Source organism: Protopterus annectens, chromosome 9.part0 (assembly GCF_019279795.1).
Source record: "Protopterus annectens isolate FY-2018-M chromosome 9.part0, PAN1.0, whole genome shotgun sequence".
Taxonomy (NCBI): Eukaryota; Metazoa; Chordata; order Ceratodontiformes; family Protopteridae; genus Protopterus; species Protopterus annectens.
Window position 1 is genome coordinate 475,859,883 of NC_056743.1, and position 17,594 is coordinate 475,877,476.

The following is a 17,594-nucleotide window of genomic DNA, read 5'->3' on the forward strand; positions in this document are numbered from 1 at the left end:
ACTGTAAAAGTTGCAGACTCCAAATCTGACTTCAAACCAGTGAACGAAGTTCGCAGATAACTGCAAACTAGGAGCCATAGTGGAGTCCCCAAATGATGTGGACATCCTACAGAAGGGCCTCACTGAGACAGATGCCTGGTGTCAGAGCCATGGCCTCAAGCTCAATGCCATAAAGTGCATGGTCATCCCCCTTTGGCAAAAACTCTGTACCCATGAACTACCACATAGGCGGCAGTCTACTTAACGCCGAATGTGTGATGAGACCTTGTGACCCAAGTGGACAGTAGTCTGTCCTTTAATAATCACATTGCCACAGTAGTCAGGAAATCCTTCTACGTGGCACACAATCACAAAAGGGTTCTCATCTAGAAGAAAAAAAAGGAAGTCATCGTTCCCCTCTACTCGACACTCATTAGACCCATTATAGAGTACAACACCCCTTTTGGAATGTACCTCACAAGACATCTGCAGCAGCTGGAAAGGCCACAGACGTAACTCACAAAGAGGATTACTGGCCTCAAACAGATGCCCTACACTGGCAGTCTCAAAAAACTCCAGCTTTACTCTATTATATCACTTACCCAGAGGTGATCTCTGCCCAACATATAAAGCTATGTCAAACCCAGAGCTGTTGGACATGTTACACCCAAAGAACTCCCAATCCCTCTGAGCTACACACTCTAGGGACCTAAACCTTGTCACCACAATAAACAGGACATGCTGGAGGGATAGATTCCGGTCCCAGAGACTTCCCATACTCTGGAACAAGCTACCCACCTATGTCAATCAAAGTTCCTCATTAGCACTCTTCAAGAAAAATCTTGATAAGTGGATGGGAAATAGGAAATACACCCCGGGGATCACTTCTGTGGCTCTGCTCGACAGGGGCACAGGAAAATAACTTTCTTGGGTGGCGTAAGCCAGGGAACCTTGTTGACTAGGCTTACTTAGGCCCTTGGGCCGATAGCCTAGTACCTACCAATGAACCTATAAGCATTTACTTAAGTATATTGGCTTAGAAATACAATTATAGCAGGTAGCATCATATAGACAAGTTCATATGAGGTGCACTGACATTTTAAGGAAAAGCTTTTCAACAATCTAAGGGAGAGTTAGTGGGTACAGATTGTGCAGTGGGGAGTAGGCAGCAGTGAGTTGGTAAGTAATGTGTAACATATTGTGCATCTGTGCAAGTTTTAAAGAGGAGGTTGGATAGTGGGTAGGGAAAATGAGTTAGAATATGTCAGCCAGGTGCTAGGCAGTTGCATGGCCAGGAGTTGTTTAGGTGGTAAATAAGTTTTTTGAAGATAGTTTTGTTAGGTTGCACCCTGATTTGTAGTGGTAGGGAGTTCCAAGTCTTGGCAGTGTTGATAGAATACAGGGAGTCACCAGAGCTGTAATGGTTTTTGGAAATTGCGATTAGTGTCTTGTTAATGGATTTAAGCTGTCTGTTATTGGAGTAGAAGATTTGGACTTGCTTTCTCTCTCCTCTTACGTAGCATTGCTCCGTCTCCAAATCACCCATACCATGTGTATTGCCACACCACCTTTTCTCATTTGTGTTTGTCATTGCACTAATCTTCTACAAATACTGGTCCATGTCTGCTAACAGTCATGTTTTCAAGGTCATAGTAATTAAATTAAGCAGTATGAATCCAAGTAGCCAATTACAGTGCTTTCATAAATACCATGCCACATGTACCAGCAGGTAAAAACCTGGAAGCAATGCCACATGTACCAACAGGACACCTTTACTGCTGATCTGAACTAATGCAAAGTAATAATCTTGCAGTGCTAGTTGCCAGTGCACTGATGCAAAGTAATACTGCTACTTCCTACACAAATGCCCTTTTCTGTTGACAGATCATTTGGAAATTCATTTCCACCCCATGCTGCTGAAACAAATTTGTTGAGGCATGTATATGTGCAACACATTGAAAACAACAGGAGGAAAACTGAGATGAAACACTCAAACTCCCAATTACAGACAAGCCATTCATGGACTTGTGTCTTACACACTATATGCTGACAACTCCCCTTTAAAAACACATATGTAAACACTGAATTAATAAACCTCCATCGTTTAGCTATCAAAATCCATACTGGAACTAAATTAAATTAAAAATTAAAAAAAGGCAGCCACAACTGCTTCAATTAGCATTTGGAGAAAGCCATTTCAGAAGGCATACAAATTTGGTAAAGAATGTAGTAAAATAATTAGATTTATAAAAGTGTGTTCTCCACTTTTCTGTGTTTCAGCAGAGTAAAGATAGATAGTCTTTGCAAAAGTACACTCTGGCATGCTACCTCACACTTATCTCAGGCAACACAACCACAAAGAACTGAACACTAAACTTAGAAAAGCAATTCTGAGTTGGAAGAGACAAATCTATGAATATTACTCAAGCATCTGCCACTGTTTGAGGTCCCTTTCATCAACCCTGGACCAAGTAGAAAAAAAAAAACTCACTAACCATCCAAATTTATATTAAATTAAAAAAGGCTTCTTTTTAGTTGGTAATCTCACACCCCATCAAAAAATGGGAGTTTTTTACCCTTAGTATTTAAAGAAGGTAAATTTCTGCCCAGTGTGCTGGTGGGGGGTAAGGTGCATCTCCCAACTTTAATAAAATAGACTTCAAGTCACACAACACTGGGAAATGGAGAGAACACGGAGAATGAAAAAGTCAAGGATTAAAATTAATTCCACTTTGCTGTGATCTGTATACATCCTCACAAAGAAGGAACTAATTTCTTGTCAATAAATAAGCAGGATCCAACTCACCTAGCCATGACTTCTCTGGTTCTGCTGAACAAACATTACAAGTCTGGCCCAACATAAAAACTCACACAAAGATTGAATCTCGTATGTGTATGTGTGTAAGTGGTAACCGATATTTGAAGTCATTAAAAAAGATAAAACCTGGAAATATTAACAGGTCATGTTTTGGGTATGTTTTAGAAAACAGGTGATGACAGTGTCAACATATTTTAGAAAGCATTTGCTAGAACTTAAAAAGCCATTAAATAAATTAATAAGCCGTTAAAATATAACAAGCAAATATTGCCCAAGCGTAGTCTTCAATTTCTCTCCCCATCAAACAGCCTCTGTCATCGCAAGGTTATGGACTGCAGATAGAACAGTAAAGAAGTGAATTCTCCATAAAAATACAACTTCTTTCTGCAGAAGAAATGACAAGCAAGCTGCTTGAATGCAACCAGCTGCAAACATACCTCTCAATTGTCCACATTTTCACAGACTGTCCAGAATTTTGCCTTATTTTTGTTTTATTGTAGTTTTCTGGCAAATTGAGGACTGAAGTCATTAAATTCTAACGAACATTTCAGTTTCAGACTTCATATCCTTCAGACAATGTTTACCAATTTAAAAACCCATTATTCTAGCAAATGTGTAAGTTTCTATGGGCAGTATATCCTAGAAATGTTTAAGCATGCTTGGTGTATGTGACAATCTTGTAAAATGAAAAGGGAAAACATTCTAAGCTCAAAGTCTCAACAACATACCAGTCAGCACCATGTAAAACATCACTGAGGAAAACATCCACTGCCCTTTTAGTAAAAAGAAATTTATCAAAGCAAGGTAAAACTGGCTAATAAGTATATAACCCCAGTCCTAAAGTCACTCAGTTTATGCATTACATAAGTTATCATAAATCTTGGATAGATCTGCTCACACCACACACTCTCTCACACACACACACACACTTGTACATATGTATAAACTTTTTATTACGCATATGTAGGGTGTATCACACATTTGTTTGAATATTCAGAAACACAAGCATTAATCTATAACTAATGAAGTACTGCAAGCACACATTAGTTTGACACACCTCTAGATCAATAATGGTAAATGAGCCTGCAGGTACACAAAACTCGTTTTATGACAGTGGAGGGTGTCCAAGTTACTATCACGAACTGGCTCTGGTAAACAAACTTGGGCAGGGGGGGGGGTCATTTTATGGCCCTAGAAGCAAGCACTTGTTCATTACTGCGACAGTAATCTTGCAAGCTCCTAGCACAGACTGTTACACGATAACACGCCTTCCATAAAAAAAACAAGAGTAACAGTAAATGTTTATTCAGCTTAAAATGAATACATAGCTTCCCAAGTTTAAAAGGAAATTGCAGTGTTCATTGAGTTTAGGAAGCTTCGACAATTCAAAACCAACTCTTCTCACTGCCATTTACAGAAAAAATTGAGTATGACAAAAGATATTTTGGCCCACATGAAAGACTGTGCTTAATTGGTCCCAGCATGCTCCCCTATTGTACTTAAACATGGCTCCCCTTCCTGCTTTCTTTCTCCAGGACTATGTTTTCTTTTCTCCCTACACTACACACTCGCTCTAAATTCTGGTGACCACACACACACACCCCATCAGTTATCCTTCTCTCAACTTCCTCTATCCTCAAAGTCTCCATGGTCTCGGAAACAAATGTCTACAAAGAAAAGGATAGTCACTTCTTGTTTTCTACTGCTGATAGCTCGCTACTGGAAGCTTGCATTTTAAACTTGATACATTTCTTTCCAAAAGGCACTGACACTATAGCAAGAAATGGTCGCCTGTCTAATTATTTTGTTTTCTCAGGGTTATAAAAGAGGGAGATGTAGCCAACAGTCACAGCCTACATGGTGTCACTCACTCTGACAAATACCAGAAAGCAAAAGTATGCAAAATTTCACAGAAGTAAGCCAAGAAAATAGAGTATTGTTAAATTACACAAACTGGTTTGCAGCGCTCTTGGGACTCAATAAAGAGAAGCGTAATTGGGCATAATTTGTCCTTTAAGGTCTCAAAGTCTCCAGAGATGTAGCTTTTGAACTAAAATATTACATGTTTTACGTGTACTGCCACACTTTAATAGTGTATTGTGACATCTGTTACTAAGACATATTGCCCTGATCATTCCAGGTATCTCTTATTTATTTTTATTATGATCATTATTTAATTTATTTATTTTTTTAAATAAAAAAGCTTTGTAAAGATTTTGTTAAAACCACAACCCAAACAAAATGTAGTGCTTCCCCTTGGTGAGATCATCTTAGCGATAAGATTTTAATGGACACATCTCTACACAAGTGCAGTATGCATTCATTACAATTTATGTACACATCTCATGTTTCTACCCCTCCCCAGAGTTGATGTCACTGAGTTTAAAAGTTAACCACTAATATTCAGTGGCATCAACACAGGGAAAACAAGTTCATGTTTACCCGAAGAGTCTTAAAATGTTTCCCAATGGGGCAAAAATAATGTTGCGCTCTTTACGCACCTCATATGACAGTACAAAAGACAAGCAACAGGAACTTAACTTGCATTCAGTTGCATGAAATTCTGGATAACATGAATATAGAAATATGATGTTGCATCACATTACAAGATGCATAATATGAATTGTTCAATCTGCCACTGTGAAATTAGCCATTCCATACTTCTATATCAGGTAGGACAGAAACCATCTGCGTGATACAAGTCACACAAAACAGAAAAAGAGGCAGGGAAACTAGAGCTCTGCAGGCCATTATGCATTTGTGAAAGCTACAATGATGAAAGCAAGCAGCAACTTTCTTAATCATGTGCTTATTTTAAGATTACTAATCAAGCAAATCCTCTGAAACAATCTATACATGTAGCACAACAGAAAATGTATCCATACACAGTATAGCTGACCTTATCGGTCACTTTCTTATCTTCCATATGATAATGCAGTAGTAGGTGAAACTTAACCTAACATTCTAAAAGTTTCCTGGACTAATTAATTAGTCGTGGTTAACCAGCATTGTCTACACTTTCCTTGTTTATGCACTCTTTCAATTCAGCTGTTAATTAAAACACTAGGGACACATCTCTAAACAAGTATATGAGCAAGAAGTTTTTTTAAGCTGCAATTACACATTTTACCATGCCGTACCTTCACTGATGATTTAGCTTTTACAAATTTACTACACAGAAAAATACAACTATGGCAGCAAAGTTTAGCAGCATGGCTTAAACATGAATACAGCACATCAACCACATTTTAGCCTCTCTCCCACTCATCATGCAATACCCAAGTTACATTTACCATGACAACTAGGTATGGCATAACAAACAGTAGTTGTGTGCCTAGGGAAGAGTCAGAGATACATTTTAAATGCTAAAGTGAAGGAAACGCTGTATGGTCTAGGACAAAAGCACATGAAGAAAAACAAGCAGATATAAATTCTAAAATATACAATCCACAAGGACATTTACAATGCCATACAGCAAGTACTTGGTATGGAAGTAGTTTTAGCAGTTCCTAACCAGTAACTGACCTTTAAAATGTATTTTATACTAAACTGGGGTGTAACTAGCTTGGAATAGAATGAACCCACCTTGCCAACACCACAAACGGATCATGAATGGAGTGCAAGAAACAAGCTCCAGAAATAGGCACAGGCTGTCTGGTCTGGTGAAGCAGTGCATGGCATAATCAATTACCAGATGGTTAAGTTATACAAGCAGAGGCACATCAGGCAATAAAAAGCCCTCTTTTCTGTACTCAACTGACTAGTGTGTAAGCAAAAGTGCAAGTCCCTCTTCAGGGCTCATACCTGGGCAGCACCTCACCAGTCCTCCATTTAAGACAGTAGTTCTGCAGCAACAGAGCTAGCATGCAATGTGTCCAAACACCCCCACCCCTCAAGACCTAAAAAGCATAATGTGTGACTGCTTTGTTAATAAACAGAAAGTGCATTTTAGTCCTGCAACCTCCAAAGCTAATTTCATGTTGTCTTCAGTAAAACATCCTGTAGTCTGACATCAGTATTTGTATGCCCAAGTGCAAAAGTAAAACATTTAAGAACACATTACTAAAATGTCAACACCTACTCAAAATATCTGGATTACACAACTTTTTGTAAAGCAGAAATTATGTTACTACTATACACATTTGTGCCAACACAAAGCTAGAACTAAAGATTCAAACCTAAATATAAAAATAAATAAAACAAAATAAATGAGCTGCACAAGTACAAACTACTTAAAGGACATCATCACACTCCAACAAGTAACACAACACTTCCAATAATTTTAAACAATATGCACATACAATTTTTAGAAATAAATTTTATTTTCCTTTTAATTCATATTTAATATTTAAATGAGCAATTAACTCCAGAATGAAGCCAGTTTTTAATAAAAATTTACCAAAGAAATTCTCAACATTCAAGTTCATTGTTTATGACTCTTCCCTTTGATCTTTGTAGAAAGTCTTTAACAAATTCCTAAAGGAGCTATAACTTAGGGCATAATTCAGATTTTTGTTTTTGATAGCTAACACAGAGTCATAGATCCCACTCCACCCCGAGACTTCTGGTCATTTTACCTGTATAAAATGCTTAACAGGAAACATGTTTGGCCAAACAAGACACTAACTTACATGTATAAAAAGCTATTCACTTAGAAAATGTTGTTCACAATAACTACTTCAATAAAATGATGCTTCTATAAAAACTGACACTGGTTACAATTAGGACAGGGAAATTAACCTATTCTTTGTGATATTTCACTAGATGCATGGCATTTTTTTCCATTTTTTTTTTATTAGAACCCCTTCTTTTTATAAATTTTGGAGTAAAGCCAACTATGATTTGCTAATTTACTATTATCCCCCAAACCTTTTCAAATTGTTCTCAACAATATTAGTAATATCTTGTGCATCAACAGAATGTGTTAAAAATCGGCCTACTGTTTATTTGTTCTGACACATTAATTATTGACATCAGTAAAAAGCAATACCCTGGTGCCTTTATCAGCTTTCATGAATTGTATGTCTCAAACATTTCTTCCACAAAATTTCTGGGGTAACTATGGAGGCAGCGAGGATCCCTGCATTTGCTAACCTAGGGCTGGCTGAATGGAAAGACTCTCAGTTACAGAAGGATGTTTTCAAAAAGTTTTTTTTTTTTATTCACATTTTATTGAGGATTTATTTCTTGTATGGGATGGTACAAAACGTGAATAGTTGATGTATTTTATTGGCATTTTTAACAAGTCTATGTCCTTTCTTAATTTCACATTCAATTTTGATGATAACATTTGTTACTTGGATGTTACAATTTCCAAATCAGACTAGTTTTAAATCAACAATTTTTTAGAAAATCCACATTTAATTCGTATTTCAATTGTACTAGTTGTCATTCAATTGTACTAGTTGTCACTCTGGATACACACAAAACAACGTTTTGTCAAGGGTCCGTTTGTTAGGTTAAGTAGATTAGTCTGAGGAAGATGACTTTTTAAAGGTGAAACAAGTCTTACGTCAATTCATTTTGGAGAAGCTATTCTTCCAAATTGATTAAAAATGTTTACAGAAATTAAAGAAAAAAAAAAAAAAAAAAGATTGTCACACATTCCACCCATTATAAAATTGGGTATTTTTTCATGTAATAAAGCTAACTCATCCGAAGAAATAAACAGAAGGTTTGTTTCAACATGTACTGTGGATGTATTAGGCATCAATATTGTGGCGAACTAGAAAATTCTCTGGGGTAATAGTGAATTAAAAAAACGTAGTTGGCTTGATCCCCAGATTTATAAAAAGTAGTGGATAAAAAGAGGTGCAAATTTAAAAACAAACATTCGAAAATAATGACCATTTATCTAGTAAAATATCACAAAGAGGTACATTTTCCTGTTACGACTGCAAGTGTTATCAATTATACAAACATCATCTTTTTTTTGAAATAGTTAATGTGAATAGAATTTAAGTGAATAGATTCCATACATCTAAGTCAGAGGGTCTTGTTTATTTGGTTAAATGACCAGAAAAGATCTGTAAGCATGTGTTAACTATCAAAAACAAACATGCAAATAATGCTTTAGAAAAATATGCCCCAAGTTGTAGTTCCTTTAGAAATTTTTTTTTTTTATGTTGTAGATACCTTCTATAGTAATCAAAGGAGAGGGGGTATAAAACACTGAACTTGAATGTGGAGATCATCATTGGCAAATTTTACTAAAAGCTATCATTGATCTGGGATTAAATTGTCATTTAAATATTAAAATGTGAATTGAAAAGAAAAAGAAATTGGTATTTTTCAAAATAACCTTATGTACGAATTTGTTAAAAATTACTGAACGTGTGTTGTTGTTGTTTAAGGTGTGATGTCATAAAGCAGTTTGTACTTATTCAACTCATTTGTCAAGTCATTAGTTTTTCTGAAGACGTCTTGTGATTAAAAGAGATGAAAGTACTAAACCTCCAAAGACTTTGCAAGTGTGATTTCTTTCTTTTTTTTTTTTTTTTGTTAATCTAATCCTATCTGTGCGCATAAACATACAGCTAACCTGTTAACAGTTTGCTGTGCCAGAATTTTGTTACTCTGACACTTGGCTTTTTTTCTATTGAAAGTTGGAAATTTGCTGGCATTATCCTTGCTTCAAGCTTAAGTTACAGCTGTATTTTCCAATGGCAAAACACCCAGCTTTGTGTACAAGTAGTACATGTATTGTACTAGACGAGTTCATCAGCTGTAATTGCACAGTTCGGGTTTTTTTCCAATGAGGTTGTTTCAATCGATCATAGGGGAAGCAATACTGTACCGGACTATAAAATTCATCCAACAGTGCAATTGGATGCTTGATTGTGTCAGGTAGCCATTTATTGCATAAAAACAGTCAGATGTCGAGCTTTGTGTCTTTTGCAGCCTACTTAGTGAAACCGATCATTTCTACACCTACAGAAAACCAACATGTTGCAAAGAACCAGTTATGGCAAGTGCAGATGTTTAAAAAAAAAAAAAAAACACTGTAGGAAAGGACATTTCTATTTTTACAAATATACTTACCTTAGGCAGCTTGACAATGTCCAAAAATAAGAGGACTTCATAAATTACACTGCTATCTATATTAGACAATGGTGAGAAATGTGGGTTTGTATGCTTTTAATTACAGATTTTTTTTTTTTTTTTGGAATCGCTTACTCTGGGAATCTGCCTGTAATCGGACAACTTTTGTGACAAGGGTCACTGCCATAATCACGAAGAAAAATTGTTAAAAATTCGGCATAGATGGTGGAGGGAGCTAAGTGATACTGCATTCAGTAATGCATGTGATATCCCCTGGAAGCGAGGACTTGTAATGTCACTAGCTATGCCCAATTAAAGTATATAAAAATCTCTTTTCGTGTCAGTGTATGTGATTCTGCAGGCTATTCAATCCAAACCACTGCTTCTTCTCAACCTGCTAGTGGATTAGTCCCAGCACCAGGAAGCAGAACCAAAGTATGCTGAGTAGCAATTGAGACAGAACAACAGTCAGAAGCCACAGAAAAGGGGAACAAAAAATGTTAAAAAAAACTTGCATACAAAACAGTTTATGGGTAGAGGTTTGTTAGTTTCTGTAAATTTGCAACAAATCTATGGAATAATGCAGCATAAGACGCTACCCTCTGTAAATACTACAGAGCTTTCAAAAAAAAAAAAAAAACTGAATAAACTGGGTATCTGCATTTTAGTGTACTTTCTCTCACTTAATGGTTTTGGCTGCAAGCTTGTAACATACTACAAGACTGTGGCATTGAACTGCTGCAGACACTTTTAATACTAAAAAAGAAAATGCATATAGCACAAAAAAGTCATTGCTGATGTGTTTTTCGTCAGAGATGTCCAAATATAAAATACGACCTTGAAAAGAAAATTTATGTAAACTTGGCAAGAAAGTAAATACCTCTGCCATACTCAGCATATGGGTAACCTATATAAACCCATGTGATAAAGCTTCAAAGCGGTATTCTTAGATTAATTCAGAAGTGGGTTTAGGAATTTGTCTCTAAACACACCAACAACCTCAAACTGCTGAAAAGGGTAGGAAAGTAAATATGAAGCACAAATGCAGTATTGTCCATGCTTCCCACAGGGTTGTTGATACAGAGTTTGTGCCTAGGAGATATGTTGAGTCTATTCAACCAGTCCTTTCTAAACAATGGATGTGGAAAACTCAGGTTCTAGGTTTGCCAGGCAACAGTCTAGTTAATCTAGTTTTCACTTGAGTGGTCAACAAATTAACAGCCAGTCTGTAGCAGTTAGTTGGATAGACTAGTCAAAGGCTATTCTCCACAGGCAATGGGGACAATGGTAACCTGACCCTGAAGACCTCTAAAATTAATGTCACTGAACATCATTGGTGGAACCTCAATACTAAATTTGCATGCAGGAGTAATCTTAATTCTAAATTGGAGTAGAAACTGGATTAACTAGACAGCTAGCTGTCAATCATTTATAAACAAGTCCCCCCCACCACACACACACACACACACACACACACACACACACACACACACACACACACACACACACACACACACACACACACACACACACACTGGCTTCTCCATACAGCAATGGCCTCCCACCCTAATCCACCAGTACAAATATTCTGCTTTATTATAAAAATGTAAATTTTGTTTACTTTTAGATAGCTCTGCTAAAATCTAATGACAAAACGAAAGCACTTTATTGTTGAATCTTGGTATTATGTGTGTCCTGGTTAAGCAATACAAGTATTTAATCTTTTTTTTTTTTTTTTTTTTTTTTTTACCAATTTTGAACAACTCGGCTGTGTTTATTTTCTAATATGGCTAAACATTTACAGCCTACTTATTCTAAATTGACATGACATCCATCCTCCCACACCAATTTGTGATAGAAACTTTACTCTGTTAGGGAGCTTCTGCTTTTATAACACGTTCCAGGTATGACTAACTCAATTTTCCATTTGCCTATTGTGCTACTCTAGGAAAGCCCCTTAACCAGACAGTGCTCTGGGGGGGGGGGGTCACCCCAGAAATAGGGCACTGGCTCCCAATGGGCTTACCTAGTTACCAAATATAAAGGGAAAAATCCTCAATGCCCTAGCTGCACAAGAACAGCTTTTATGCAACACCGACTGATGCAGTCAGTTTAATAACTGTTCAACACTCCACTTCCTAGACAGTGACTCCAATTCCTAGACAGTGAAGGTGCTACCTTAAGATTTATTCTTTTCATACGAAACAAACTAAGCCTGGCGGTACAGTTTCATAAAGTAGAAGCAACAGTCCTTAAGGGGATTAAAAAAGGCTCAAATTCACAAACTATGCAGTAAATGACGAGACAGCTCCCCCTGTAACAAAAGGAATATGGCACTGTATCTACATGCCAGAGACCCAATTTCCCTCCCATGACTTCCAGATATCCTGAGAGATGGGGAAACACATGTATAAGCCATAGTGTTTTCACATGGCCAGAGAAAATGGTATTGGAGGTGGTATGCACCGGTTAATTTGCTCAAGTGTCTCCATTCAAAGATGTCCATTTTATCACAAAAAAAATCAGTTGCAACATATACTACCAACAATAAAAACTAATGGAATGCAAACAATTAGCAGTCTCCTTTCCAGAAAAGGGAAAGGGACACTAATGAACAGGATGAAAAAGATTAGTGGAAACCTATCCTACACTGTTAAAGTTTAAAGAGATAAATAGCAGTAGAGACGTTCCTCTTGCAAGCCACATAGGTCTTTCCTACACTGTTACTGATGGATGCCTGTCTCATTACTTTAAAGATAATGGGTGAATATTTAGTTATTACCTTCACACAGCCCAAGATATCCATTTTCAAAAATCTACTGAAAGGTTTAGACAAAGTGGGAACAACCAGCTCCTTGTTGCAGAGGGATGAAGCAGTCACTACAAATCAGATGTTCAGAGATGGTTTACAGCCCTAAATATGAAACAACTAGTGGAGGGAGAATTAAAAGTCAGGTAGCAGAAACAATTGCCAAGCGGGCAGCGCTGTGTTTCAGCATTCACTAAATGGGCAAAAGCAACTAAGCTGTACATGGCACAGATGTTGCATTTGTAACTCATGCACAGAAGTGTGCACAAGTCATAGGGGTGGTACAGCAGGAACCGTCATACATCAAGCTTTCACAACGTAGATTATGCAAGCACCAAACCAATCACCCACCATGGATGGTAGTTCCCTGGTCAGCTCTCACCACCACTACTAAACAGTCACCAAATCAGCTACAGCAAGGCCATAACAAATGGACCTCGGATTAGTAGGCAATGTCTGTCTGACAGCTAGCCGGCATAGAAGGGCAAAAAAAGAATGCAGTATGAAACAATAAAGATGGGAGACTCCAACCACCAGTTTATCTTCTTCTCATTTTGGTCTTTCTACTGTGATTAGGGTTTTCACCAATGTTTGGCTCCAGTATACTCCTTTATGGGTGAAAGGGGTTCATGTTTAACCACGATTAGAATATGGCTTGATACAACCCCCCTTCTGTTTTTCCATTTAAAAAAACACTAAACTTGAATGTACAACATTTTCAAAATCTAGGGATATCAATGAAAAATGTTCAGTCTAAGCCATGCACAATGGAAGAAATTCTTAGGGGCCATTCTACATAATAAAGAAGCTCAACTGTTCAAAAACATACACCTAATTTATTTGTTCCATCTCAAACAAAAAAAAAAAATCACCTCAATACAGGGAAAACAAGATACACATTCTGTGCCTTCCTCCTGGTTCCAAATTTTAGGAAGCACATGAGAACAATCTAACAGTACCTGAAAAGCCTGTGTGAACAATTTCCCTCCCATGGACCAAACCCTGCCTTTGACCCTACAATAAAATCAGACAAATCCAGTGCTGGCATGTTTAGATCACCAGTTACTGAGCTAGCTCATGTTCTCCCAAAACCAGATCAGAAGGTGACAAGTATATCAGACTACTCAAAGTGGGTGTCCACTTTCAAAAGCTTTGACTTTAAAAGTTCTTGGTCCAGAGAGCAGATTAAGTTACACATTTTTTAAAATAATCAGCCATCTAGTTTGCCATGCTCTCCCAAGTCAGTACTGAAATCAGGGACTCTTCCAAATAGTGACAAGGCAATACCACAATAAGGTAAATAAAATCAGGAGAGTGAATCCTACTCCATGAGCAGGCCAAGTGGGATGATCTAGTTGAGTAGAGACATGCCATCAGCTCACTGTACAGGTCTAGGTGGTCAATTTACCTGCCAAAAATAACCAACAGACAACCTGCACAGGGAAATAATGCCACATGCACACCTCAGTTGCCTGCAGTACATTTTACACCTGGAAGCAGAATCCATTTTTACCTCACAGCATTATGCACTGCAAGGGAGGAAAGCAAACTTCCAAAAGCTAGAGGCGAGAGTCTTGCCTCAAGACCTTGATACTACGCTTCCTTCTCTACCAATTACCATCCTTTAAAAAAAGGAAGCAAAATGTTCAGAATTCCACTTCCACCCACCTCTGCTGCACACGGACAGGATTCCCAGACTGATTCAAATGGCCTAATCTGACATAGAACATCACTCACTGGAATAGCAGGGGAGTACAGGAGTGAATGTCAGTTGTTGGCTCACCCATCCTTGGAAGGAGACGGTGATTCTTGCAAAGCCAACCTGGTCATGGGCAAATGGACAACAGTCAACCTGTGAACATTATCAAGTAAAATGCATGAAGGGACAACTGAATGCTGGTCTGTTTCAAAGTACTAACAGACTGTACGTCAAATCATATAAGAATATTTCATTATGCAAAGTCTGCATGAAGAGTGAATGTCTTGTGTTACTATATTTCACAGTGTTCCAAGTCAGAGAAAACAGATAATCATTAACAGCACAAAACAGATTTAAAGAAATAAGAAAAGTCTATAAATTACAAGGTCAATAGTCCTGCTATTCGAATTAGCAAAAAAGTATTTTCTGTTTCTAACACTAATTAAAGTTTTTACAAAGGGATACTTTGTTTAATAAAGTAAAATTTCCATGTTTGCTTAACTGACTAAATTTAAATGGATTTTGACCTTGGAATTTAATTCAAAGTATACCACAAAGTGATTGCACTTACCGATGCCATGACTGCAAGATGATGGTGATGTAAAGGTCAGTGTGTTTAAATTCAAAGTCTGTAAACAAAAAGAAAAACATTTTAATACATATCATTTAGTACAAAAAAAAGCAGAGGGATAACTTGATTGATGACCAGCGTATGACAGAGAAAAGGATCATGAAGCACTCTCAGTAATGCCCATACAATAAGGAAATACGGTGTATGTTACTGTACCAAGAATGGAAATTCACTCATCTCTATCTACTACTGTGTGTGTCTGCCCACAGTATGCTCGGTAGTGCATTCAGGTAAAGACAGAGTGACATTCCTCTATATAAAGAAATATGTAGACTGATATGGTACATAGATTATGAACGGCAACCGAAAGAGCAGCACACAATTTCTGTAGATGTCACTGTGTCCCAGAAAGCTGATGGGAAGCATATTCAAATAACTAGTATGTTTCTGTAACTTGGTACAACCTGCAGTCCCATATGTTCTAAAACACATGCAAATTTAATCTGAAAAAAAAAAAGAAATGCTTCACTACAGCATTAGCAAATACAATCCACAAGTAATGTCACAATTTAAATCACAAGGCATAAGAGTAATAATGTCTCAACAAGCTATTGAAATAAGACCATTCAAAAGGCAGACGGGAAAAAAAAAAAAGGGAGACCAAGACAGACAACAGGGCAGTTAAACATTTAAACTGGGAAGGTGAAGTTTCTAAAAAAAGAATCAAATAATTTAAAAAAAAAAAAAAAAAAAAATTGCACGCTTTTTATGATGCCAGCGACAGCAAGCTTTTCGGTTGGGAGATAAGGACTATTAAAAACAGGCAATGATGTTGCAGTTTTTGAAGCTGGTCCTAGTTAGGTAAAACCCCATTCTTGGTCATGAAATGGTGTACACCTCAGCGTTTAAAAGTTATGCAGAAAAAAATGAAACTAAAGAACAAGATGGCATTATCCTTGAGCTGTTGGTAGCTCAGGTGGACATAAAAAAAAAAAAAAGATAACACTACACCTATAGAAAAGCATAATGGAAGTTCCGGATACCCTGGCCAAATTTCCCTAGTTTTATAAATACCACATCACTTTTCCTTTGAAGAGAGGTTATTAATCTAGTGGAAACAGTCAAAAAAGGTTAAATACAAATGTCAAGAGCTGCAGTTACTGGGATTTCAAATGCAATCCATATTCAAAACCCAAGAATTCATGATGGAATCCAACTCTTACGTTTCCATGGAAAGCAAAGTTGTCCAACATGCCTCATGCTGACAGCTCCACCCACTACTTAGTTGTTTCATGTCATAACACACTTGCTTTACAGAGAGCACAGTTAAGTTAAAAAACATAGAGATTATTAAACAAGAAAGCAATTATGTGGTTATAGCCTTAGCATCCTGACACAGATGGTAACTGAAGCAAAGAAATGTCTGCAAAAGTAAAACAATAACTGCTTTTAAAAATTGGAAATATAATTTTGCGTAAAAAAATGTGCCAATGGCTACTTCACCATGGTCTTGGCTCAGTGGGAACACGATAATATTCAAAGATGTGAGCAGTTTTTACCTTTCATTAAGTTATATAGGAGATTGCGGATGGGCTCCACCGACTCCTACACGAGTTTGTACTGTTCTTGCATAGTATGATCAGTTTATAAAGTTATATCAATACTCGAGAGACAGCATTGAGTTTTTAGACTTTAAAGTTCTTAGGAATCCAGACTTTACATTTTGTACTACATTATATAGGAAAGCAAGTCAGAAAAACATTCTGAGCAGAGAATAGTATGCATCCCTGATATGTTTATAATATAAACACAGAAACCAAAGTAAAGCTTGCAGTGTGTTATTGGTTGTTTTTAAACATGTGACATCTTGTGAGTTTAGAATGTACTATGTTATTTATTCTTGGTCTGATGAAGCACCGATTATTAGGTGCGTAAGTGCTTACCGGAATAAAGCGTTTCTACTTTTAGCTTGTGTTTTCGGATCCCAAGTTTTTTTTTTTTTTTTTTTGCATATTGTTTGTGTTTCTTGGCAACCATTAGTCCTTCATGGCAGAGTGGTATTGTTTGGTCTATTAGTATAAAAACAGCCAAAAAAACACAACCAGGAGTTCTTTCAATTAAAGATAACATCATAAGCTTTGTATCCTGAAACCTGATTTTTCATTTTAAGTAGATAAACCAAAAAAGTCAGAAAAAGTAAAGGGCGCTATAATCTTACATAATACTGATGTTTCAACATATTACTGGTCACGAACAGAGGCAAATGTAAAAAAAAAAAAAAAAAAAGACAGACCTTTGGAGATGGACACAACTTCCTTACCACATGCAAAACTAAATGATACATTTTAATGCAAAATGTGTGTTTTTGCATTTTATTACCTTAATAAAGTGGCTCTCTGTTCTTCTCAGAGCTTAAAATACCATCCATATCATTAAAGACCAAAATGCCCCACTACCAAAATGTATTAGCTACTGTATTTCCATGCAAAATGCATCAGTAATAGTTTTAATTCCAAGAAATGCAACCTGTCTACTACCTCTTGCAGGTAGTACACCTCACATAGAAAATTAACATACAAATCTATGATGTAGTGGTAAAAACACAAAGAAGTTTCTCCTCTACAGAAAAACAGTGTTTACATTTTCTATTTGTATGTAAATCATTGCACAATACCCA

The 17,594-nt window shown here is 36.9% G+C and overlaps 1 protein-coding gene across 1 annotated transcript in view; it reads right to left on the minus strand.

Moving 5' to 3' along the window:
- ANXA4 (annexin A4) overlaps positions 1–17,594 on the minus strand; it is a gene marked incomplete in the record, with an annotated part of 219,510 nt that overhangs the window by 183,014 nt on the left and 18,902 nt on the right. Inside the window, 1 exon segment of the mRNA XM_044083017.1 lies at positions 14,918–14,975. Coding sequence (XP_043938952.1) covers positions 14,918–14,926 — 9 coding nt within the window.